This window comes from Diabrotica undecimpunctata, chromosome 1, assembly GCF_040954645.1.
Source record: "Diabrotica undecimpunctata isolate CICGRU chromosome 1, icDiaUnde3, whole genome shotgun sequence".
NCBI classification, from domain to species: Eukaryota; Metazoa; Arthropoda; class Insecta; order Coleoptera; family Chrysomelidae; genus Diabrotica; species Diabrotica undecimpunctata.
Window position 1 is genome coordinate 139326605 of NC_092803.1, and position 27145 is coordinate 139353749.

A 27145-nucleotide genomic window follows, 5' to 3' on the forward strand; every position below is an offset into this window, starting at 1 on the left:
AGTTGTTAGTTTCATTAACACTCCAGTCTCAATCTTATCAAAATTTATTTTAAATCTTATCAACAACATGACGAACTTCACCCCTCGATTTTCAGTCAAAAATACTAGCCATCTAGTCAATAATTTACAACACATCAATCTTCACCCCAACATTACTATGCTTTCATTTGATGTCAGCAATCTATTCACGTCTGTCCCTAAACAAGAAACAATTAATCTGGTTAATTCTCTTCTCAGAGCCAACTCCATTACTTCATCTACTACCAAATCCATTATCCAACTTCTACAACTTTGTTTAGAACAAGATTTCTTTGTTTTTAACAACAAATACTATAGACAACCTGATGGCTTAGCCATGGGTAGCTGTCTCTCTCCTTTTTTGGCTGATGTATTTATGGATCATTTAGAATCCACACAGATCATGAAAAACCCTGAAATACTCCATTGGTTCCGCTATGTTGACGACTGTTTAGTCTTCATTTCAGGTAATTCCAATTCAGCTGAACATTTACTTTCCAAAATTAACCAAATTCACCCCAATATCAAGTTCACTATGGAACTAGAATCATCCATGTCAATCAATTTTCTAGATCTTACCATTACCAGATTAACTGACAACTTCGATTTCAGTATCTATAGGAAACCCACACAGACCGATCACACAATTCCATTTTCATCCAACCACCCCATGTCACATAAACATGCAGCTTTTCATAGTTATATCCACCGCTTAGAAACCATTCCACTTTCAGACACAAACTACAAAAAAGAATTCAACATACTTAGACAAATAGCAGTCAACAATGGATATGATCCCAACATCATCAACAAACTCATCCGTAAAAAACGCCTTAAGACCCTGCAGGAGAATGCGTTCCCCAGAGACCTCACCACCAAGCCCAATTACGTTTCACTTCCATACTATCATGAAAGTCTTTCTGGAGATATCCGAAATCTCATCCAAAGGTCGGTTGAAAACATCCATGTGTCATTTAAAGTACCCAACAATTTGGGTCAACACATATCTAATTCCAAAGATCCCATCAATTATATGGATCGGAGTGGAGTGTATAGATTAAAATGTTCAGATTGTAACGCCTCTTACATAGGTAGAACATGCAGATCACTATCCTCACGTTCTCTAGAACACACTAAAAGAGAAAATACTTCCACTTTCTCTCAACATCTTAAAGAACACAAACACACCCTTAATATCCCAGAAGACGTTTCACTTATTCACAACATCCCCCAAAAAAATTTCCTTAAATTAGACTTATACGAAGACCTTGAAATTCTCAAAGAAAAACAAAAAAGCCCAAATTGCGTCAATCGTCATGTATCCTTCAATCGAGACTTCCTCCCTCTCCATCGCCAACTATTTTCATAATCTTCATCCCTTACTCACTTTTACAACAAAAATCTACATTTATCACTATTTGTCCGCCAAATACCCATCTTCTTTAAACCACTCCAAAAAACTTTTCTGTTTACACATCACACTCCCAATCAGTCCTTATCACTCTCTAGTAAATCCAAACTTCTAGTCCGACCCACTATACCTTTGTTGTCCATACTTCTTGTCGGCACCTCCAAACCTTATACTATTCTTCATCTCTTTCAAACTAACCTCTCAGTCTTCATTTCACTCTTCCACACAACCCTCCTAAGGTTTGTTTGCAGCTCTCTGGGGATCTCAGCCTTCTGTATTCTTTCCGTATCCTACATTTTTTCAAAAACACTATAAATTTCTTATTTTTCACTCAATTTCATCAGAGCCACCTTAGAACCATTTCATTTTCATAATTGAGGTTTATATACACCTATAACATCACCAACTTATAACTTATCTCTCTATATTTCTCATGTACCTAGTGTTGCTTTATGACAGATAGGGCCTTTCTTAAGTTATAAGTTGAGTAGTATACTTACAACATACTTCTAAACCATGTTCCAGCCATCAAATTCTGTTTATTTTAGACATTAGTTTAATGAACACCTTAAGACCTTCATATCCATTAAGAATTAAAAACAAATCACAGAACTTAATTACCATTAAAGCTGACCCCATAATTTTTGCTTTACTTAATTCTAACAGAGCCAACCCACAACCATTCCATTTTCACATTTTGGACAATTATACACCTGCAAATCATACAACTTGTAACTTATCCTTTTATAGTTCCCAGGTACCTAGTGTTGCTTATGACAGATAGGACCTTTCTTAAGTTATAAGTTGAGTACTATTCTATTAACTTATTAAAAAACCATGTCCCAACCATCAATTTCTATTCATTCCACATAATAGTTAAAAAATAAAACTTCCATACCACTTAGTCTGTTAACACCCTATCAGATATTTAATTTCATGTACTTACAACTTAATTATTTTTACATTTACCAGGTACCAAATGTTGTTTTATGACATACAGGGCCTTCTATAATCAAGTTATAAGTTAAATTTCACATGACCATTATACTACAAAAGTTGTATCTCATTCATATAAGAACACTGTCATATTTTAAATATATTCATTCATTTTCCACCAATATTAAACAAAATTTCTATAACTCAACCTTCTACATGTGTCTATTTTTTATTTTCCAAGTACCAAATGTTGAATAAACATAAAGGGCCTAAATATAAAAATCTCTTTTTCATTATACTACCACACACATGCATAGTTGGTTGCCTAACTATAACCACATTATCTACTCTCCACATTTCACCTCATACACATAAAAATCAATTTTTTAAAAAAAAACAACAACATTGATGGTTGATACTGTTATATTATTTAATATCAAAAAATCTATTACTTTAACAATTTAATTAACGTTGGCTATTGTCTTAAGTAGACACATACAGTTATATTGACTACTCTGTTACTTGTTTCGTCCTAACTTGTCAACATTGTCATTTCAATCAGTTGCTTCCATTAAGTCCTCGTAGACACACCGTCTCAGGACTTGCAACTTCAACGTGGAGTCATATGCCGCCATGTTACCTAATCCAACGGTAACTTTAGCATCCTAGCAATTTATATAATATAATGTAAAACAAATGTAACTAAATTTTTGTTAACGGGTTTTTACCCATGTATTTAGTGGCTACACTCATGTGCACCTAGTAAGTATTAACCACACTTTTCATTAACCTTAGTCAAAATTTTAACTTCACGTTCTCTTTAATTAAGTGGTTATATATTTTATAGGACACTGATGATGGAATAATGGATTCCGAAAACGTTTTGTCTATAACAACCCATTTGGGTTTTTAAAAATTATATACCTTTTACAAAGGATTTTTAATAAATTTTTTGAATTAGTTTATTTTGATGAAAGTTTGTAAAAGCTTCTAGGTTTCTTCCTCCGTCTTCTTTTTGTGTTGAAGGTCCTTTGGGTGAAATATTAGGACTGTAGACTTCGTCAATTTTATCGAAAGGGAAAGATACCTTATATGTGAAATATTTGTCAGTTCTATGCCATTCAACGCAGTTAAAAGTAATATCGGGTACCGTCTCACCCAAAAATTTTAGAAGATCATCGGCTTTCATATCATTAATTTAAAAAAAGCTTTTGAAACTATTTATCGTAATATTCTTGTCACTAAATTAGCAGGTTATGATGTTACATGAAATATTCTTGAATGGTTTAAAGATTAATTATTGGATAAAAAGCAACAAGTCAGGATGGATGATATTACTTCATATTACTGATAGTGTTAAAATTGGGGTATCTCAAGGTAGTGTCTTAGGACTCCTTTTGTTCATATTGTATTTAAATGATATTAAACTTGTTTGTTAAATGTGATTTCTTTAATTTGTATGCAGATGACACCCTACTTGCATGTTTTGATTCTTCTTCTTCTTTAGGTACTGTCTTCTTAGCGAAGGTTGGCGATGACCTCTGCAAAGTCTTCCCTATTGTGGGCTTTCCTTATTAAACTTTGAAATTCTAATCCTGTCCAATCTTTGATGTTGCGCAGCCAGGTCATTTGTCGTCTATTCGGGCCGCGTCTGCCTTCTATTTTCCCTTCTATAATAAGCTGAAGGAAGTTATACCTGTCGTGTCTAAATATGTGTCCAAGATAAGACGTTTTACGCTTCTTGACAATTTCTGTGAGTTCACGTTCTCTATTCATACACCTTAAAACTTTTTCATTTCTAACGCAGTCGGTCCATGGAATTTTCAGCATACGACGAAATACCCACATCTCAAAGCTCTGTAAACGTCGTAACGAGCTGACTGTTAACGTCCAAGCTTTCACGCCGTGTAATAGTACAGTACATACATAACACTTTATCATGCGGTATCGTAGGGACAAATCAAGATTACGGGTAGTGAGTAACTGTTGCATCTTTAAGAAGGTGTTTCTTGCCTGTTCTATTCTACATTTAACCTCTTGTTCTTGGTCTAAGGTTTCATGTATCCAACAGCCTAGATACTTAAACTTTTTCACTTGTTCAACTATGTAGATTATTTTGATGTTTGATGTTTTGATTCAAACTTAGAAATTGCTCTATCTAGAATGAATTCGGCATAACTAAAGTTAAACGTTTTAAAGACGAAATCTATGATACTAACAACTAAATATAAATACTCAAATATTAATATAAATACTATTAATATTCAAATTGACAATGATAAAATTGAAATCATCACAACAATTAAGTACATTGGTTTCCAATTGGATAATTTATTGTCTTTTAATGACCATTTTAATTAAATAAAAACTATTTTTAAAAAATTATACTTTTTTCAAGAATAACTAAAAATTTGTTAACTTTAACTAAAATTACAATTTTTAATGCAATTGTTCAACGTCACTTTGATTTTTGCACATCGGTTATTTTTCTCTTCAATTTAAATCACTCGGTCCAATTGCAAAAATTACAAAATCGTGAAATGAGAATCATTCTTGGTGGAAGCAGATATATACCTATAGCAACAATGCTGCAGTGGGTTTTAGTTTAACAAAGGGTCGTTTACCTTGCAATGGTGTTAATTTATAAAACTTTCAATAATTTGGTTTTGCTTACTTTTGTAAGTTTATTACGCGAAACTGAATAAGTATTCAAATTACACTAGTCGAGGTAATTGCAATTTATACATTGTGCAAACAAAAAGGACGGCTTCAAGAAACTTTTTGTTGTTTGATGTTTTTAGTAAGCTTCCTTAAACAGTTAAAAGTTGTTCATCTATACAAATGTTTAAAAGCAACTAAATGAACCATATAAAAAGCACCAATAGTTAGGTAGTTGTTTTTTAGTCGTGTTTTTAAGTTATATATATTATTGTTTTATGTTTTATGTTTATAATAACTGTAGGTTTTATATTTTATGTGTAATTGTTATTTTCATCTATGTATTAATGTTATAAATTGATTATTTTTGGGTATATAAGGGAAGGGCTTTCTCTATTTTTAAATAAATAAACTTCTCGGTTATTGATAATATAGGAAAACTATTTGCTAATATTTCCTGTTGAAAATACTAATGAAAATTAAGAGCCAAAACTAAAACAGTAGATATAAGGTCTTAAGGAAAACGGCTTAAATCTTAGTAAGATAAAAACTAAGTACTACTTAGTACTCTAACTTAGTAAGAGCAGTTGGAATGTTTATTTAAAGATGGAGCTACTACTAAAATACATTGTTCTGTTCGAATAATTAAATGATTCTGAAAATTATCAGTTTTAAGTATATAGGATCGGTATTAAAGAGTTATGGGTAAATGAAAGAAGATACATCGAGAATTAGATAGAACTATATGATTGAAGTAGAATGAAGCTACTGGTGTCTTATGTGACTCAATGAAATTGAGTCAAATAAGACACTTATGAGATTTCAATGAAAGTGAAAAGAAAATTTTATAAAACTGCCATAAGAGCAACTATAATGTACAAAACTGAATGTTGAAGAAGTAATAAATAAGAATAACAAAAAAATATGACGAAAATTAGAAAATCATTGGATGGATGAGAGAAGTGACAAAAAAAATTAAAATAAGAATGAGAATCTTAAAGAAAGTCCAGCGTTGTCACCAATGAATGCCCAAATAAGGGACCATAGGTTAACATGGTTTGTAAATGTTTAATTTTAAGACGTGAATCACTCTATATAAAGATTGGCTAGTCTGCTAGTTCCCAAAAGAAGCATAAGAGGAAGATATAAGGAAAACTAGGCAAGATATGCCGGTAAAGGTTATTAATGGTTTCATCCAAGATAGAAACTCATGAAAAAATGTACTTTGGAGAGCTGACTCTACATATGAACAAAAGTAAAGAGAGTAATGATGAGAGAGATGAGAGAGTAAAAAATGCTGAAAATGTTCTTCACTTACGCTACTGTCAGCTACAAAACTCATTTTTAACTTTATTTAAATTTTCCGTAAGTAGTTGGTTGTGTTGCACATAATTTATTTTTGAGATAATCCTATAGAAAAATAATTTAACTGCGTATGATATCACGACTTAGTAAAGACCATTCAAAGGTACCTTTTCTTTCAATCTAGCTTCATATTACTGGCTTTCACAGCAAGTATAAAAATCTCTTGTGTCGAGTAAGAGTGACATCTGCTGTAATGTTTGTGTCTGCTCTACAATAAGTCGCGATACCGTACTGAGCGTGGTTGATTGAAGCTATAAGTGTGTATCCAGGGATTTGGCCACGGTTTTTTAATTGTAGGTCGTCTGCAGTATGTGTTTATTGAACAGTAACCACGTCAATTTTGTTTTTTGCCAGTAGCTTGCTAAGATATTGGCTTTTGCTTCCGGAATTTCCGGAAGGCAAGGTAAGAAGAGTTTAAATTCCAACTTAAAAGTGATATAAGACATGTCAAACCAGAAACTACATCCCATGCAGAAACGACGAGTATAAAGAACTACTTGATCAGTACGAGAAATCTGGAGATCCTGAACTTGGTGAACAACTTTTAGAAACCCTAAATTCCGCGAGAACCACAAGGTGAAGGGAAACTTTAAAAAATCTTAATTTCACACACAGTAGCCGCACTATATGGAACCTTCTAACGAAACTAGACTCTGGTACAAACAATGCTACAGCAAACTCTACAGCCCCAAAACCGGAAAACATAGGCAAACGCGCAGCCAACCTTTCAAAACCAGTAATAGAAAAAAATTATAAAAGAGAAGTTAGATTTCAGTTCAAAGAAGCCAAAATTGCTCAACAACAAAGCCTATCGAGCCAGAAGAACTTGCAGTAGCTCTAAAATTAATTAGATGCCGCAAAGCCGCAGGACTGACAACATTTTTCCTGAACTTATAAAACATATTGGTCCAAATACCAGTAAGTGGCTTCTTGAATTGTACAATCAAATATTGACCAAGCAGAAGTTTCCAAAATCCTTTAAAAAAAGTAAGATCATCGCAATATCTAAACCTCGGAAAGACCCTGCACTACCTGAGAGCTACAGACCAATCGCTCTTTTAAGCGTCTGCTATAAGATATTTGAGAGGATAATCCAAACGAGATTATTTTACCATCTTCTCATGGCGCCGTCTCCTTTCAAAGGTTGGCGATCCAAATGGCAATTGTAGTTTTGGAAAGTGCTGCGCGAAAGATTTCTGCGGATGAGCGGTCGAACCATCTTCTCAGGTCTTTCAGCCACGAGCTCTGGCATCTTTCTCGAGCTCAAGAACAAGCTGGATTCATGCCGGGAAGAAGCTGTGTCGATCAAGTCCTCTTGTTACCAACATTTATTGAAAACGGATTCCAGAAGAAACTTAAAACACTAGCAGTTTTCATTGACTTGATATGCGCCTACGACACAGCGTGGAAGGAGGGTCTTTTATTTAGAATATACCAGATGGTACCATGCCGTTCGTGCAACAGTTTGATAAACCAAATGCTAAGTGACAGACTTTTTCAAGTGCACCTAAATGGGAAAAACAGTAAGTTCAGAAACCTGCAAAACGGCTTACTACAAGGGTCAGTTATGTCTCCTCTTCTTTTTAATAGTTATACGTCAGATGTACTAACTACGACCTCACGCCAACTCATTTATGCCGATGACATGGCTCTGGGTGCTCAAAAGGAAGACATAAAAATCGCCGAAAAAACCATCGAAGCAGATCTAAACACTGTTAACAGATACTTTAAGAAATGGGGCCTACAGCCAAACCCATTTAAGACTGAAGTAACAGCTTTCCATCTTAACAGCTACAAGGCAAATTACAGACTAAACATAGAATGCGATGGAACCATTCTAAAGCACAGTTCGAACACAAAATACCTCGGTGTAACTCTAGATCGTACCCTAACGTTTAAACAGCATTTGGAAAACACTTCAGCAAAAATAAAGACCCGCAATAACATTATTCAGAAATTAGCAATTACATCATAGGGATCTAATGCAGAGGTCATTAGAATGAGCGCGCTGTCCTTAGTATATCCTACTGCAGAATATATATATATATATATATATATATATATATATATATATATATATATATATATATATATATATATATATATATATATATATATATATATATATATATATATATATATATATAAAATAAAGTTTTATGTATGTATATACATATATATATATATATATATATATATATATATATATATATATATATATATATATATATATATATATATATATATATATGACGTATCCAAGTTCTCTGAATTATTTTTGGATTTTATATATGTTGTAAAATATTTAACAGACGAGAATACTTTCAATTTATTAAGTTTCTTACTTCTATTTAACTTTTACAAATATCTTTATAACCTTCCTCCAATAAAATGAATCTTATTTAAATGTTATAATATTACTGAAACTATTTCTTGGTTGTAAGTTTAACAATAATATTTTTTAGATGAGATTAATAGTCATAAGGATTATATATTTTTTTCTTTTTGGCGTTTTGCTTTCCAAGCATATACCAAAATGCGTGACATTAAGATCATACCATTTAAGCTGAAGATTAAATTTTACGCAGAACCAAGTTAGCCATGATTAAAGAAAGAATAAAATTTTACAGCTTAACATGGCTTAACTTTATTTTGAATAGGATAGAAAATTTTAAGTATTAAAGACTCCGCATATTCCATTACATTAAATTCTGATTTTAATGGATTCATACTAACATACATATAAACAGTTCAAAAAAGTCTAAGGAACACAACTATTATTTCTTTTTTTTTTTTTTTTTAATAAAAAACCACTTTTTGGTTAACACTAATTGACAATAAAACACTAGTTTTTTGAAAACTAATTCTCTACATATCAAGGTAATCCATGAAAATGGTCTGTCAAGTGAACTGTTTTTTATAGAGTCAAAAGTAGAAGCGTCTCAAATTTGTGCGATTAATTGCTTCGAATTGTAAAGAAAAAGTGTTTCAAATTTTAAAAATAGTTTGTATTTTTAAAAACTTTACTGAAATAAGAATTTTAAACGCAAAGATGGCATTTAACATATGTTCAAATGGTAAGTGCTGTGAATATTATTGAGGCTGGTCTTTCGCAATCTGATGTAACACGTCATATTGACCTACCTCTGACCGTGATTTTGCAACTGTGGCATTGATATAAAAAATTTGATAATGTTGCTGCAAGATATGGAGGTCATTAACGTGCAACTACTCCTCGACAGGATCGGTATGTGGTAGGATTATCTCGTCTAAATAAATATGGTTTTAGGACCAAAAGGTCTACCATAGATGCGGTCACAAAAGTAACCTCTTTAGTTACGCAGGATACAAAGAGATGGGTGGCTCTTATCCTGCTTGACGTCAAGAATGCCTTTAATACAGCATCATGGGAAAAAATCATGTCCAGGCGGAGAGAATCGGGCGTTAGTGAGTACCTGGTCAATGTAATTGACAGATACTTTACTGACAGGTCCATAAGAGAAAAAGATGCCGGTATCAGTTTGTGTCACGATGTTCCGTAGGGTTGAGTACTAGGTCCCGTCCTCTGGAATGTCCTGTACGACGCTACTGAGTGTTGAGGCTACTGATGCCAACGGGATGCACTCTTGTAGCTTATGCCGATGACCTCGCACTGGTTGCGAAGGCGAGTCAGAAAACGAACATGGCTAATGTGGCTAACACATCCCCGCGTCGCATTAGTAGGTGGATCAGAGATAACGATCTACAGCTAGCGCCTCAGAAAACTGGGGTGTTATTTCTCAAAGGAAGCCGGGAAAAATCCTCTCTTCGCTTTATAGTGGAAGGTATGGAGGTTGCACCGGTTAAATCGATTAAGTATCTGTGAGTCTTGTTGTCGGAAGGACTAAGGTTCGGAGTACATATCCAAAAGACGGCAGAAAAGGCGAACCGAAATATGGAGGCGTTGATACAGCTGATGCCAAACATTGGAGGCCCAGGTAGCACCAAAAGAAAGGTGTTAAATGGAGTTTTCCAGTCGGTGGTAATCTACGCTGCCCCCGTGTGGTGTAGCGTACTAAACACTGCGAAATACGCTAAGCTTATGGAGACTTCGCAAAGGCGAATGTTCCTCAGGGTATCTAGCGCATATAGGACAGTTTCAAATAAGGCTCTATATGTCATTGTGGCAGAGAGAATAGGCGAATGGTAGCAAAAAGGCAAGGTGGACGGTAGCGCCTAGGAATTTTTGGATTTTTTAAGTGATTTTTCGGTTTTGTTTCATGGTGTAATAAACTAGAAACAACTTATCAATTTAATTGTTGTTTTCTTTAAAAAAAAACTAGTGTTATTTTTTTTTTGTAGATAAGTGACTTAATTGATTTATACAGTTGTATAATTGTTTTATTGTTGTTTATGTAATATTAAGCGATATTCTCGCAGTTTATATACATATAAAATAACATTATGAAAACGTCAACTCTGCCTTATTAGAGATTTTTATTCATACCTAGAAAGAAGACACAACAAACATTTTTAATCTTATAAAAAATAATTAATATGTATTCACATTAATACTATTTCCTCCACCTATACTTTAAATGTAAACACAAAGAGATGAACTGCTGTTGTAATCTAGAACTTTATTTGCTAGCACAAATGGCTTACAAAAGATGGCAGCAGCTTTTTATGTAGACATCAATAATTTAAAAGTCAGTTGGTGTTTATATATTATTAATATAATATTATATATACTACAATTCTACTGTGTAAAATTTCACACTACTAGTTCATATACTTTTTTGTTTCGAAATATACCATTGAATTTTCAATGATTTTGAATTATTTTCAAAACCTACGCGGAGAATGCACTTCGGCGTCTTAATAAAATTATGCAATATTTACAGAAAGTAAAGTTTATCCATAAAATACAATAAATTACAAAATATTAAAAAAAAAAAGAAATAAGTTTTATTTGGAATACTGCATGAAACATTTACCTAGGCAGAGACCAGGTCTCTTTGCAAATGCTACACAATTGTAAAAAGTATTTTCGAACCTTATTTCTTGTGTTGTTCTGAAGCTATTTTCTTGTGGAGTTTTAAAGTAATTACTATTTAAATGGGAATAAGCCACAATTAAAGGTTGAAGTACGTTTATTGACGTTTCAATAAAGTGGAAATTGAAACGTCAATAAACGTACTTTAACCTTTAATTGAGGCTTATTCCCGTTTAAATTATTCCTTGTGCATACAAGTCCTACCATATTTAATGACTTTTCTGGTTAAAGTGTTAGAGCTTACATGTATATTGTGTTGCGCGTATATTAGCATGTTTAGCTATACATTTTTTGTGACGCTTTCCGTTGCCCAGAAAAATGATTTGTAATATTTCCAAATTAACTGAGTTTTTATATTATCTTAGAAATGACTGATTTGGTAACTGCCTCTGTATAAGAACATTTATTATTAAATTTATTGCATAAACATCGAAAATATCCCTATTCGATCTGAAACTGTTGAAATCGTTCTGCCTGAATTCAAGCAAACATTGACTTATTGCCAAGAAGTGAAGAGATGTCAATTTGAACTTCTAATTTAATTTTTTTTTTGTTTTGTTAAATTTTAACACCTTGTACAGCAAAAACTGCCAACTTTTGGGCAATAGTAATACATATTTCATTTTTACAATTCCATTGTCTATTGAATTTTAAAAGAAAAGAGGTCTCTTCTAAAAATACAAAAGGATAGCTGTATCATGATATCATGTTGACGTCATTACAATTGCTTGTATCTAAAACTATTTAAAAATTGACCTCTCACGTTGTTTTCTTAAATGTTATCTAACGGAGAAAATTTGAGGTTATTTTAAAAATCTCATGTGTGTCCTGCTATTTCCAATTTCCACTATTCTAGTGTAATGCTGCAAAAAGCGCCACTTATTTTGGAAGCCTTACACGAAAACGACCATCATTTTTTGTCTTTTTGAGCTGTATGATATGTTTATTCTAGTAATATTTTCTAGCCCAAAAAAATCCGTCAAAAATACCTCTTTGGCGTATTTTTCAGGGCTTCTTGGGTTTTTTTCAGAGTTTTTACCTTGTTTAGGCCTGGGCCTCTTCAAGGAATGGGGTACTCCTTTTTTTTCTCGGAGTAGAGAAGTAGTGGACTACTAAGAAGCAGGGGAGAAGCTGAAAGTGGCTATTGTGTGGACGATCTGAGAAGATCCAGAAACGCACAAAAGGAAGTGGGGACTGCCTAGCATGCCAGTTTAGGTACTTCAGGGGTTACCAGCCAAGTTTTAGGAACGGCTCTTTATCAGCGTTGTTGACGCGCAGTCTTTACCTGGGATATTGGATAGGGAATGATTCTAAAATATCGAAATACTCATCAGGAAGTTTGTGTCCAGTGTTATGAATAAGTTTAGCTGGAGGAAATGGAACTTTTCTAAAAGGAAGCTTGGTGAGTATTTGCCCTCTATGATTGCAAGGTGTCTTCAATGTTGGTTTGGCTCTGTTGTTCGAGCCAGCTATGGTTCTTAGGACATACTTCCTGCTGAGGGTTAGGATTCTGTCCTTTATTGGTGTTATATTGGGTAATGTGTGTATGTGAGCTGATGGGTACGACCAATCCTTCCTCATGCAGTATCGTACGATACGACGTTCGGTGGCCATAATGGCATTGAGTTGGTGTGTCTTGAGGGAGATATGGACGCATACCTTGTATTCGACTATCGGTCTGACGAAAGTTTTGTATGTATGCAACAAAGTTTTGGAAGATGTCCCGCCCAGTTTGCCCGACAGCACTTTCAGGAGATTAAACCTCTGCCTCGTCCTATCTAAGGTTGCCTGAACGTCGGCCTTCCAGTTGAGAATCCTTGTAAAACGAACTCCCAAGTAGAGAACCGAGGTTCTGAAGATGAGGTCTTCTCCGTCCCCGGGCATCGCGACAATAAGGAGATTTAAAAATTATGGCTTGGGTTTTGGAGGGATTTATGGTCACTCTCCATTTGTGATTTATGGTGCCGGGAATAAAGGACAGTTTATTTATACCGTTGATAGTGACGTGGTTTGGGTGGAAGTTGGCGTGGGAAGTGTAGAGATTAGCGCGTGGGTTGGCGTAAACATTTCTGACAGTAGGATTCTGACAAACGGGTGGAGCGAAAAAAGCAAGCAGACTAGCAGGGTGCCTTAATTATAGCGAATATATAGCTAAACAGACATATTAACACTCAAATGAAGTCAAAGGCAACGACTAGTTTATTTTTATCAATTTTTATCTTGTCTATTATTTGTCTATGGCTATGACCTATACGTAAACGGATTAGGTTAACAAACAACTTGCGAATTATTTCCCACAAGATTCGTATAAAGGCTTTACGATATGTTGATTGTGAAAGATTTTATTTGTTTTTCCATTCTTTTGTCACTTTTTTGAGAAACAATTTGTAGTCGAAAACAGACAATAAGTTTACCATATTGAAGAAATACTCTGGCATGAAAATCTGCTTTTTCGTTTCCTTGAAGTCTAATGTGTAATAAAACCCATATAAAGCATACTTGTAATACCTAATGTAATTGTTCTTCTATTAAAATACGTACAGGATTACTTGTATATACCTGTTTTATAGTATGTGATGCACTGAGAGAGTAGGTAATTATAACAGATTTTTAAATTTTTAGGTACGTATACGAATGAGGGTTTTCAGAATTATTAAGTACAGGCCTCTACAGCAAATACTGCAATTGAAAGATAATTTCAACTGTAATATAATGGTCGAAGCTATAACTGCTGATCCTTCACTAGTTCTATACTTGGATAAATAAAAGGATTGAATAATTAATTGTTGCATACGGGTTCTTAAGCTTATTTGTATTTAGAAAGAGTTAGATCACATATTACAGGAGGAAAGATTCAGAGGGATATGTGACTGCATTTGTCTTATCAAAAAATTTTGAGAATTGAATATTATGAATAGATAGACATCTTCTGCTTCTCTCGTAAAAGGCAGGGTTTGTACTTTTTTTTATTTATATAAGTTTTTTTGAAACGTTCAGTGATAGACTATTATCTGTTTCAGCTCTTTCTGATGGGGCTGACATTGACAGTTGATTTAGAGTGATTTTTATATATTACTAATACATATTTAATAAAAAATATATTACATTTTACAGATATAATAACTTAGTTTTAATATAAAATACATCACAATATATGACAATCAGTCATGTTTAAATTACTATACATATAATAAATTAGTATTGTTTATGGCCTTATTTAAAACATATTAAATGCAACTGTAAGGAAAGAGAACGCCAAAAAACAAAAGCTATATCTATTAAAGATCAGTACAAGATCAAACACTGGTTTTCAAAAAAAAAATTACTGAATGACTAGAAACTTTAAAAATGCGAATACTTAACAGATAAGCTAAGACATTATTTATTTCAATAAAACCACCAGAAAAGTTATTTCAGAAAACCATGATTAATATTACTCCTAAGGTTTAAAACCGTTGGTCATCTTGACTTTCATTTAAAATTTCTACTTTAGTATCTGCCATTTTACTAGTTTTTTCATTATTCGCGCTCTCTTGATCTGCAGATGGTGGAATTGGATCCGGTTGATAGTGTGGTATATCTAATCTCGATAGAATTCTGAAATATACCAAAAATATTGTTAAAACAGACTTAGTAAATGGCAAGACAAAATAATTTATATTTACAGTAAAAATTAAGAATTAGGAAACAAAGAATAAAACTGGTTTTTAAAAGCAAAACTTTTGGTTTCGAACTACCAGTAGAAATATTTGGATATTTACTTTTTGATTTATTTTTAGATGTCGCTGTATGCATCTTAAGGAATTTATTTCGTTATTACTTCCTTTGACGGAAAAGTTTTGATTTCACGTTTAGGGCTTCCTACTGAAGCGCTCTGATGAGTCATGCAAGGACGAAATACGTATAAGCGAATTGTCGAAGCATTGTACGTGAAATCAAATATTAACTGTCTTTTCTATAAATATGGGAACCTTAAGGAAAATCTACCAGTCAGTTATTTATTTATCAGTAAGTAACAATGTCATTTTTTGGCCGGAATACATATACTGAAGCAATACTGTTCAGTTAGGGCAACTTAATCACAAATTTAAAGTATCGACAACAAATTATCAAATGCTTACCGTATTAGAGGTATAGCACAGTTGTCTTTACTTTTGTTTTTCTTTTTTATTTAAATAGTCTCTATATTCAAAATCCACAAGGAAACTAAGTTATTGTAGCTGGCTGTATACCATGTATCACAAAAAATTTGTTAAAATCCTTTATAAAAGGTTTATTAATTAAAAAACACAATCAGGCTATGTCATGAAGTCAATATTGACAACATTGTCTTCATGACATAGCCCGATTGGTTTTTTTAATTAATATACCTTTTATAAAGAATTTTAACAATTTTTTTTTAGTTTCTATATTCTTAATTTTTATTGTTAAAACTTGCTCCCAGTCCCCAAGTTTTTGTTGTAAATGTTGAAAATTGTAACCAGTTCAAATTAGGTGAATGCGAAATTTAATTCTTATATTATTGTAATTAGATTTGCAGTGTTTTTCCGATATCTTCTTTTTGTTCAATGGTATGTATGTACAGCGCTAACAGGTCTTTTAGGCCCATTGCAGGATGGTTAATTTCCATCGTTTTCTGTTCTTAGCCAATATTCCAATTTCTGATTTCCATCTCTCTGACATCTTCCATCACTATATCTCTTCATTTCTGTCCTTCCTAGCAATATTCTTGACTGTTCTATTACCTTGCATTCTTTCTATATACCCGTGCCCTTCTAGTCTACGTTTTTTCACCACTTTTGTTATTGTAAAGTTAGCATAAAAATGGTACATTTCTACATTAGTTCATCTTCTTCATTCTTTCGCTACTACTTTTTCACCAAACAATCTGTGAAGCATCTTTTCCATGCTTCCAATCTGTTCTTTATGGTTTTGTTTATAGTCCATGTATCGGCAGCATATACTATTCTGGGTCTAATTATAGTTTTGTATACTCTATTTTTTGTATTACGAGATACATCTTTAGTGTTAATTATCTTCCTCATGGCTCCAGCACACATGTTATTCTTGGTCAGTTTCAGGTTGATTTTAGTTTCTTCCTTACATGTCTGATCAATAAGAATACGTAAGTACATATATTAATCCACCTTCTCATATTCTACAACTGATCCATCCTTCACTTCCAATTTAAAGGATCACCTGGTGTTTATTGCTTTTTTGCTTTTACATTAACTTTCAGTCCTATTTTAGAGCTTTCCCGAATCAGTTTTTTTGCTATATTTGCCAGTTCTTTCCCATTTCTTGCAATGAGAACCACATCATCAGCGTATGCTAAGAATTGGTGCTCCTTGTATAAAATAGTGACGGACCTATTTATACCACTAATCCTTATCATTTTTTCTAGAACTGTATTGAATAGCAATGTAGACAACGGGTCTCCTCACCTTTTTCCACTTCGAATTCTTCTGAGACTGTACCGTTGCATTTCACAGCACAAATGGTTTGTCTAATTGTCATTTTTACTAATCTTACTATTTTTTCTGGTACTTGGAATTCTTTTAGCGTTTCTATTAATTTTTTTCTGTCTATTGTATCGTAGGCGGCTTTGTATCAATGAAAAGTACATAGCAATTAATCAGGATTTGTTTTAGCATAAAAATTTGATCGGTTGTTGATCTTCCTTTCCGAAATCCTTCCTGCTAGTCCTAGATTCTTGTCTACATATATTTCTAATCATTTTTTAATTAGTATGTCGAGCACTTTATATTCAATTATATCTCCCTTTTTATGTATAGGAATTATAATCGACTTATTCCTTACTTGAAGCATTTCTTTGGCATCCCACACTTCTAGTATTAGCTCACTAAGCTGGTTTATTAAAGTCTCTGTTCCATATTTTAAGTTCTCTGCCATGTTGCCGCTCTCCCCGAGGCTTGTTTATTTTTCATAACCTTTATAACGACAACACCACACACCTAAAAACCAGACTTCTTCCACAAAAGCCCTTTAGCCGGAAAAAAAAAACTTATATGTGATCTGATAAATATAATCGTAATTTCTGCCGATTGTGGGATCTAGAAAGCTTAATGCTGCATGGGAATAACCTTTTACTCCGACATGCATCTACATGTTGGAGTAAAAGGTTATTTCTAGCGTCGTTCGACAACCTCCAGTAAGAGGCTTTAAATTTGCGGTTCTCCTAATTCGCTATCGAAAAGAGATCTCCCGATTTCTTGTTACTTCGTATAGATGCCGCTGCTAGTGTATCAGGCAGTTATTTTAATTATAACTGCCAAATACTAGACTGCATTTCATTTCAGTTTGAACTTCCACAAGTGTTCCACAATGTATATTAAAAATGTTTTGAATCACCTTTCTACATTGCTTCTGATTTCTAGACAATTTCGCAATATCACTTTAGATCTGATCAATTTTTTTTTAAGTTAAATTAATGTTGACAAACTTTTGCAGTAGTGAATAAAACAATAAATAAGTATACTTACAATATTGATATACCAACGATAATATTAATAGCCAATGACAGATAATTATATAAGCCACTGTTTGTATTTATCGTAGCATTGTATATGGCTGGATAGACCAGACCAGAGAGCAACGAAATTAAGCTCTGTAGTATACTCATGAGAGCCAATATATTTCCCATTTCTTCAGGTCTGAGCATATAAGACATTACTGTTTTCCACATAAGCATAGTTAAACCTCCAAAACATCCAAGAAAGTTACCTAAAATATTACATAAATTAAATCAACTAAAAAACTCCGAATATATTTTTGCTATAAAGGTTGTTTTCCTAAGAAGGACACGGCCAACTACTTATTTTTCCAAAAGTGTGATTAACAATTTAAAAACGCTACAAAAAGCAATGTTAAGGTCGGTAACCTATGCTTTGTGTAGGCTTGCAAAAAATAAAAATATTGCATGTTAATAAAGTAAAAGATCATGTTGTTACTTAAATATTCAGTAAAACGCTTTTGTCCCATGGTCTCATGGTGTACATTATTTAATTTAAAAGTAAAAACATTACCGAGTGTCACCAACACATACCAAAGAAAGATGAAGCGAGGCATGAGAAGGAATTGTATAAGCAATCTAATAATATTTTTACGGCATCTTTACGATGGACTTGCAGTCGGTGCTTCTATGCTCTAAATTAAATGCTGGTTCACTTTAATTTAAAACCAAACTTATTGTGCATAATTACACCGTGTATGATTTGAAGACGAAAGCTGGTTACTGTAACATCTGGCATGAAGGCAAGGGAGGATTAAGTGCACAATCATTTGCTTCCATAATTAGCACTTTTATAATAAATCACCTTGCACAAACAGAAAATAATGGTGAAGATGACAATAACTGCTTATTTTTTTAGAGCGAAGGATGTGGCTGCCAAAACAGGAATGCAACCATTGCAAATGCCTTATAAAATTTAGCTGCGTTAAGGAAAATTACAATAATTTAGAAGTACCTCGAACAAAATCAAACTCAAATGGAATGCGATTCTATGCATTCCGTTATTGAGCGCAAGTTACGAAATAGAAACATAAATGTTGCGGCAGATTATTTTTATGTTACACCTAGCTTTTTCAAAAATTTTGAACAGGTACATTTTGTCAATTCAATTAGACCTGGGCGCAAAGCTGGAGACCCAACGGTTAATGATGTCCGGGCTCATATACTTCATCTAATTTACTTACTGTTGCACGTCATCCGCATCATAGCCTGTGAGATCACATGATAATAACACGACATATTTAGGCGGTAGGTGTGTTCCTTTTTAGAATCACTTTACCGAGTACACTGGCAATACAGCCACTAGACATATTTTATTATTATACGCATAATATTATATATGTTTCATTTAATTTGTATAAATGCATTATAAAGTTTTTATGAAGAACATTTGTTCGGAACACACTGTAACTGTAATCGAGCGAAGGTGATACTTTGGCATAAATTGGTAACACTTATTTGACAGTTGCAGTGTTGACAATTTTTGTTTTACATTTTACATAAAATAAAATAAATATCTATGTATTCCATTTTACATCTTTATATGACGCATACAAGCGGCTCAAATTTTTTTTAACAAAATTATTTTTTAACTCTTGTTTTGTTTTTATTTATTTACATTAAATAATAATTTTTTTTGTTGTATAATCCACTTTTGCAATAATTATGTGACCTATTTGATTTAAAATGGATTCAGGATTTTTGTGTACTTTGGCAACTATGTCAACTTTGATCTCTGTTAATAATAATGACGTGCAACGGTTAGTAAATTAGATGGACTGTAGGTACAATTCAAATGATACCATAGATTTTAAACTGCGACATGTTGCCGATTGGGAAGCTCTTCCATCAAGATATAACCAAGTTAAAAAACTGCTCGGCTATATAGCGCTCCTTTAAAAATCAAAAGAGAGAAATTCGACCACTTAATGTCTAAAAAATATTTTACCCAAAGACTACCACCATTTTTACGGTCAGTTGCCGAATTTATGAATTATGCCGAAAGTTACGAATTATACGAAAATAAATATTAAGTACACTAAATTTTAAATTGTTCAAAAAATTTTATTTAAGTAGAAAAGTTATCAATGAAATGTAATAATTGTTTAAACGATGTATTTTTATAAGTCACACAAGTCCAACAAAAATAAGAATAAGCGCAGAAAAATCAGTAAGTCCATTTATATAATTAGCATTAACTGATATCATGTTTTAGACAAAAATATACTAATATCTAACCTGTAGTAGATTTATCATCGATATTTAAAACAGAAACACACAGTATCTTTTAACTTAATTAATTTAACGTGTCTCCTGGAAAGTTTTGCTTTTGTGACTTATGTGATTTGCTAATTTGGCCGACGAATTGGGGGTGGAGAAAATGATAAAATTGTACAAAGAATTATTTGCAACTGTACTTTCATTAATGTCAATATTTAAGATAAATGCCAAATACCTGTATAAATTTACATTTAACTCATTCCGAAAAAGTCGTTTTCGTGAATATGAAACGTTTTGATGCTCTGATATTTCGACACTTCTTCTTTCTTCTTAACATGCCATACACCAAAGTGTGTAGGCGACTATCTCATTACTAGAATTCTGTTCTTGGCGGCGTGACACAGCTCGCCTGTATTGTGTATTCCTGTCATTCTTTAATATTCCTTAACCAGGATAATTGTTTGCGGCCGGCTCCTCTCCTACCTTCGATCTTCCCTTTTAGGATTAACTGTGGTATTTCATATTTTGCTCCCCTCAATATGTGCCCAAGGTAACCAATCTTGCGTTTTTTAATTAATTTAAAGAGTTCTCTTTCCACGCCGGCTCTCTTAAGGACGTCATCGTTTCGAACTCTATCCACCCAAGATATGCGCATCATTCTTCTTAATGACCACATTTCAAATGCTTCAAGTTTGTTGATAGATATTTTTTTCAAAGTCCACGTTTCCATGCCATAAAGCAAGATGGACCATATGTAGCACTTGACCATTCTGTAGCGTATTTCGAAATTTAGGTTTTGATTACATAGGAGCGGTCTGAATTTCACAAAAGCTTGTCTTGCCATTTGTATTCGGGTTTTTATCTCTTGTTGTGGATCTGATTGGTCATTGATTGTGGTGCCAAGGCATTTAAAAGTTTTCACGCGTTTTATGCGATCGTCACCTATGCATATTATCGGGATTTCTACTAATGACCATATACTTCGTTTTCAAAATGTTGATTTTGAGGCCATATTTTTTACCTATGCTATTCACTCTATCAAGTAGTAACTGCTGATTCCAATTTATTAGTTATAATCACTGTGTCGTCCGCATAGCGTAGGTTGCTAATTGGTATGCCGTTCACCTTAATGCCTAATTCCGTGTCTTCTAATGCTTCCGCAAATATATTTTGAACATATAAATTAAAAAGTATCGGAGAGAGTATGCAGCCTTACACCTTTCCGGATTTCAAATTCATCCGTATATTGGTCTTGATCAATCCTCACCTTTGCCATTTCGTTCCAGTATAGATTTTGAATAATTCTGATCTCCTTCTGGTCAATGTTGGCCCTATGTAGAAGTTCCATCATGATACCATGTTTAACATTGTCAAATGCCTTCTTGTAGTCGATGAAGGTGAGGTAGACATCTTTTCGTTGATCTAGACAGTTTTGTATTAAAGTGTTCAAACATAAAATTGCCTCTCTTGTTCCTAGTCCCCCCTTAAAACCGAATTGTGTTGACCCGCTAAGTTCTTCTAGTATCTTGTACATTCTTGAGTGTAATATCCTAAGGAAGAGTTTCAGCAGGTGACTCATTAAACTGATTAAGCGGTGTTCATTGCATTTTGTGGCATTAGCTGTTTTTGGGATCATCACAAAGGATGACTGCAGCCATTCTCGCGGAATGTAACCAGTATCATAAATTCTATTAAACAGCTTTACCAAGATTTCGATATTCTCCTCGTCTAGTAGTTTTATTGCTTCTATATTAATTTCATCTGGACCTGTTGCTTTATGCATCTTTGTGGTTCTAACTGCATATTCTATTTCACTTCGCATTATTGATGGCCCTGATAAGTTTTCGGAAGGAAGTTTGCGCGTTGGTTGTGTTGGTCTTTCGTCATTAAAAAGTCTTTCTGCGTATTCTTTCCACGCCATTGCTATCTCCTCTTCTGACTCTATGTATTCGTTTCTGTCGTTGCGTATTCTTGTTTTGTGGTGGCTTTTGTGTATATTCGATATTTCTTTGATCTTCTTATGTAGTCCAAAACTATCTCCTTTTTCCTGCAATTGTTCTATTTCGTTGCACCTTTCCACCATCCAACGTTCTTTTGCTTTCTTAATTTTCTGGCGAATTTCTTTGTGTATCTGTTTGTATTTGTCTTGATTACGTTGTTGTTTATGTTGCCTTCGCTTTTCCATTAGATCCATAATTTCGTCCGTCATCCATTCATTATGCTTTCTCTTTCTGATCTGTGTTTTAACTTCTCTGTTTACTGCCAGAATCGTTTCTTTAATATCATTGACTATCTCTTCGATATCATCATTTTGTTCTATTATTCGCATTCTTTCATTAATTTGATTTGCATAGCTCTTCTTCAGATTTTCATCTCTCATCAGTTCTCTTGTATTTATAGGCGTGCTGGTGTTTGTATTTGTTCTCTTAATTTTTGCTAGTTTTAACCTCACATCTGCTATTAGCGGACATTTCGACACTAACCTACGCTAATTTTGGTTATTGGTCGATCGTATGATCTTGGGCGGGTATTTTCAATTCGATACGTACTGCTTGTACTCTTTTAAAAACAACAACATGCGTTTTAATAGAGATCAATATCATATTTGATTTGATTTTGGAATCATAGTTTGCATTTTTAATAAGGTTTCACATACTGCCAGTGACAAATAAATTCTAATACATAAAATACTTACCTATATAAATATACATATCGCTTGTTGCTAAAGCTCGAAGAATAGTTACAATGGTTATCGATGCAACACCTAACAAAGCCAGCCGCATTTCCTTTATTTTTAAAACCTTATATAAAATATAAGTGCCCAATGATGCTAAAATCATGTGCCCAACAGAGGTAATGCTGCTTACAAAATTCATTTTGCTTACGGTCCAGTGTAATCTATTTCTTAAATATAAGGAAAAAACTTGCATGTCACCCATACTAAAACACCATATTAATTGAATGGCTATAACGATAAACAAGAATCTATTTATTTTGTTTTCTCTTGGTCTAAAGGCTGCTTGTAAAACAGCTTTGAAGTTTAAGTTCGAACAGATGTCCTTTGAGTTGAATATCTACAAAATAATAATTTATTATTGATAAAAATTAGATGATATTACAAATTGCACCATATTTTCAAAAATTGTACTAGATCAAGATATGTATCCAATAAAAGCTCTCAATTGGGGAATTAAATTAGGTGTCTACTTCAGTTTTGCTAGTGGGTAATTTCCAAAATAATTGGAAAAAAACTATTTAGTTACTGATCGAACCTTAATATAAAATTTTATATTTCACTGCGCTTCCACAGAGATAGAGAGAACAAAAAATAAGGGAAACGGGTGAAAACACGTAAGTTAGAAAAAGTATTGCTTTCGAAGTTTCTTAGATAAAAGTATATGATAAAATTTTCATGTAAAATACAGAAATTCCTTCTACTTCGCTACCTAGCCTAAAGCCTAATGTCTGAGCACTAGCTATATATATATATATATATATATATATATATATATATATATATATATATATATATATATATATATATATATATATAATATTACTGTAGTAAGAAAACCATATATAAAGTGGCAAGAAAATGATTCATGTCTTTAAAATTATGAAGGGATATTTATGAAAATAATAGGGAAAAAATTCGAAATATACTTAAACATCTAAACAATGGTAAAGCGATAGGAACTGGGATTAAATCGACTAACTTAATAAAGCCAAATACCACACAATATAGTGAAATGATGCATAAACTCTTAAATAAGATATGAATTGATAAAGAGTTTCTAAAATGGTTAAATAATAAATGAGTTATAACACAATAAAAAAAAAAGATAACTAAGTTACTGCAAAAATTGCAATGCGATAAAACTTCTAAGTTTCGCATTAAAAGTTGTAAACAGACTCCTAGCTTTTCCTGAAGTTTTAAATCTAAGGACATTCTTGCTTGATGCTAGAAAACTAGGCAGCAATCATATGTACATCCCATCCACTTTAACACTGAACTGAGCCTCCAGTAACTTCAAACTTTTGGTGAAATCGTTTACCCTGCTCATGACTGAGCCAACATTTTCCGGAAAATCAGCAAGGTAAATGTAAAAAATATAGTTTGATTCTCAAGTTGCAACCCATTAATTTAAAGTTCTGTAAGAGTTGTTGGATAATTTCAGCGTAATTCGTAATTCTGTGTTCGTATATTTTCAAGAAAGTCGTTAAGAATGTTTTTGTCATAAAACAGATCAAAAATCAGAAGCACAAGGGTGAAAAATTGTATAGATAGAATAAAAAGTACATAAATAACAAAATATATAGCAAAGAAATCAGAAGAAGTTATCTAGACTATATGTATCTAGAACCAAAAAACTAAAAGAGAAATACTCGAAAATAATGCAAAAAGTAAAAAAAAGAAATTTAAAAATAGTATCTACGCTTGTTTGATATAAATATAGCCAGAAAGGATGTATAGCAAATGCCAAGTACCTACAGCATTTTCTTACCTGTATACAAGAATAAAGCAATTGTTCAACAATAATAGATCCACTTAGTTTTTCATATCTTCCTTAAAAATAAATTTTTTCTTTCAAAAACAGATTATATCAAAAACAATGGATACTACAATTAATTTGGATTCATACATGATATATCAACAAGAAATGTAATTTCGTTGACTAAGTTTCTCAAACGTTTTTACAGTGAAAAATAAATGAACTAAATGGATAGCATCAATTTCATACAAAAGTAGGATTTTATCAAGATTAATTCTTATTCCTCATTCTAATAATTATTTTTCTTAATAATAATTAAGCTAATGTTGCTTTTTTCCTAGTATATGTTGATGATGAGGTAGTACAAAATATTGGAAGAGATTTATAACTAGGAAAGAATCCTAAAACAGGATCTTGAAGTAAATATTTAAAACTGATATAATAGCAGCTAAATAAAATATTTGTTTGAATATTGAGTTACTATTGCAAACACCTTTGCAGTAAAATGATTGCAATTCTTGTAAAAAAATAAGAGTTTTAGGTATCAAAGATCGGTATTACAGTGCAAAGGGGAAATAGATGGAGCATTGTAACAATGACATTTTGATAGCCATGACACTACCCTCCAACAATACATCAAAATTTAAAATATAGCACAAAGTATATGTTTAGGAAATTTAAGTGGCAGAACATGGAAATAAATATTATTGATGAAACCTCTTACGTTTAGCTGACGACATCGTGCTAATTTCAGGCAATTTCAAAGAAGGCCAACATTACTTCTGCGACAACCGTGATTGTTAAGAAATACACTTTAAAACATACGGTATATGACAAACTAAGGTCCTTATAGCAACATATCTATAAAGAACTTTGATCAGATAAAAGGCATATATCGAGCACAGTTTAATTAAATCTTGCCCAAGTACTTTCGATCCCTAGATCATCTTCAGGGGCATTTCGTCAATTGTGGCCTATCCGGCAAGAACAAGATGTCATAAACATATAAATGTACATTACACTACACTACAAATGGACAAACAAACACTTTAAAATAATTTAAGGAAGGTTTGTTTCTGTCTCCGGCTTCTTCAAGTAATGTAGCCTTCCTTAAATTATTTTAAAGTGTTTGTTTGTCCATTTGTAGTGTAGTGTAATGTACATTTATATGTTTATGACATCTTGTTGTTGCCGGATAGGCCACAATTGACGAAATGCCCCTGAAGATGATCTAGGGATCGAAAGTACTTGGGCAAGATTTAATTAAACTGTGCTCGATATATGCCTTTTATCTGATCAAAGTTCATTTATTCGAGCATTCAACCTTATATTTATTTATATCTATAAAGGACGTAAAAGTGGGGTACCTTTGTAATATCTTTTTAGGTACAGCTGATTCCTAAATCAACTGAAACGGCTCTTAAAGCGTATTTTATAGAAAATTGAGCAGTGTATTTTGAAGGATAAATATTTACTATTTATATACTGTCACTGTTACTGCCAAATCTTAAAATTTGCCAGATAACTTATTCTGTTCAACCTCAAAAAATGGCTCCACATGCTAGCAAAGAACTAAAAGCAAGAATTGTAATGAAATCAGAAGATGATTGGTGACTATCTGCCGTAGCGAACTATTTTAATATAAGCAAAACAACAGTTTTTAATATTAGTAAAATAAAGAGAGAACAAGAAACTCTCAAAAGAAAGCGTAGTTTTGGAAGACCAAGAATATCTACCGCTCATGGAGGTCGTACGCTTTTGGAGAGATTAGAAGGGAACCCTTTTGAAAATGCGAAAACTGCAAAAATTATGTCTCAGTTTCCGGGAAGAAAGACAACAATTTGACAACAAAAAAACAAGCTCTTACACCACAACAGAAGCAATCAAGACTTCTATTTGCTTTAAACCATCAGCTACAAGATCAAGATATTTAGGACAGGGTAATATTTACAGATAGTATTATTATTATTATTCTAAAAGGGCAAAACTGGGGTGTATAGACCAGATGATAATAGATTTAATCCTCTATATGTTAATAAATATCGAGCAGCTGGTCATTTTAGCTCCAATATATGAAATACATCATGTAGAAAACATCATGTTTCCCACTATAGAACAGTTAGGTATATCCAAAAAATAATTTTATCCTCCAAGATAATTCCCCTGTTCACACTGCAAATTTAATAAACCAGTGGCTCCAGAATAACAACATCGAAACCTTACATTGGCCCAGCTACAGTCCAAATTTAAACCCAATCAATAATGTGTGGAGGTTATTATAAAACGGTTGTATCGGCGTAATTTTATACCTCAAAATACTGAAGAGCTGTGGCACGCTATATAACAGGTTTGGAAAGAGCTATCTGAAGAAGACAATTTTATAGTTCCTTTCACGCAGGTGGATCGAGGACTACAAGCTGTTATCAATGCTGATGAAGATATAACAAAATATTAATTTTATTATTCTTCTTCTTTTT

At 32.9% G+C, this 27145-nt stretch overlaps 1 protein-coding gene across 1 annotated transcript in view; it reads right to left on the bottom strand.

Moving 5' to 3' along the window:
• Nucleotides 1-14593: 14593 nt before the first annotated feature.
• LOC140440378 (probable peptidoglycan muropeptide transporter SLC46) overlaps nt 14594-27145 on the bottom strand; it is a 31601-nt gene continuing 19049 nt past the window's right edge. The window contains exons 5-7 of the mRNA XM_072530846.1: nt 22871-23249; nt 17927-18167; nt 14594-15020 (exon numbers count right to left, since the gene is read on the bottom strand). Coding sequence (XP_072386947.1) covers nt 14870-15020; nt 17927-18167; nt 22871-23249 — 771 coding nt within the window. The 3' untranslated portion in view covers nt 14594-14869. The remainder of the gene's footprint in view (nt 15021-17926; nt 18168-22870; nt 23250-27145) is intronic.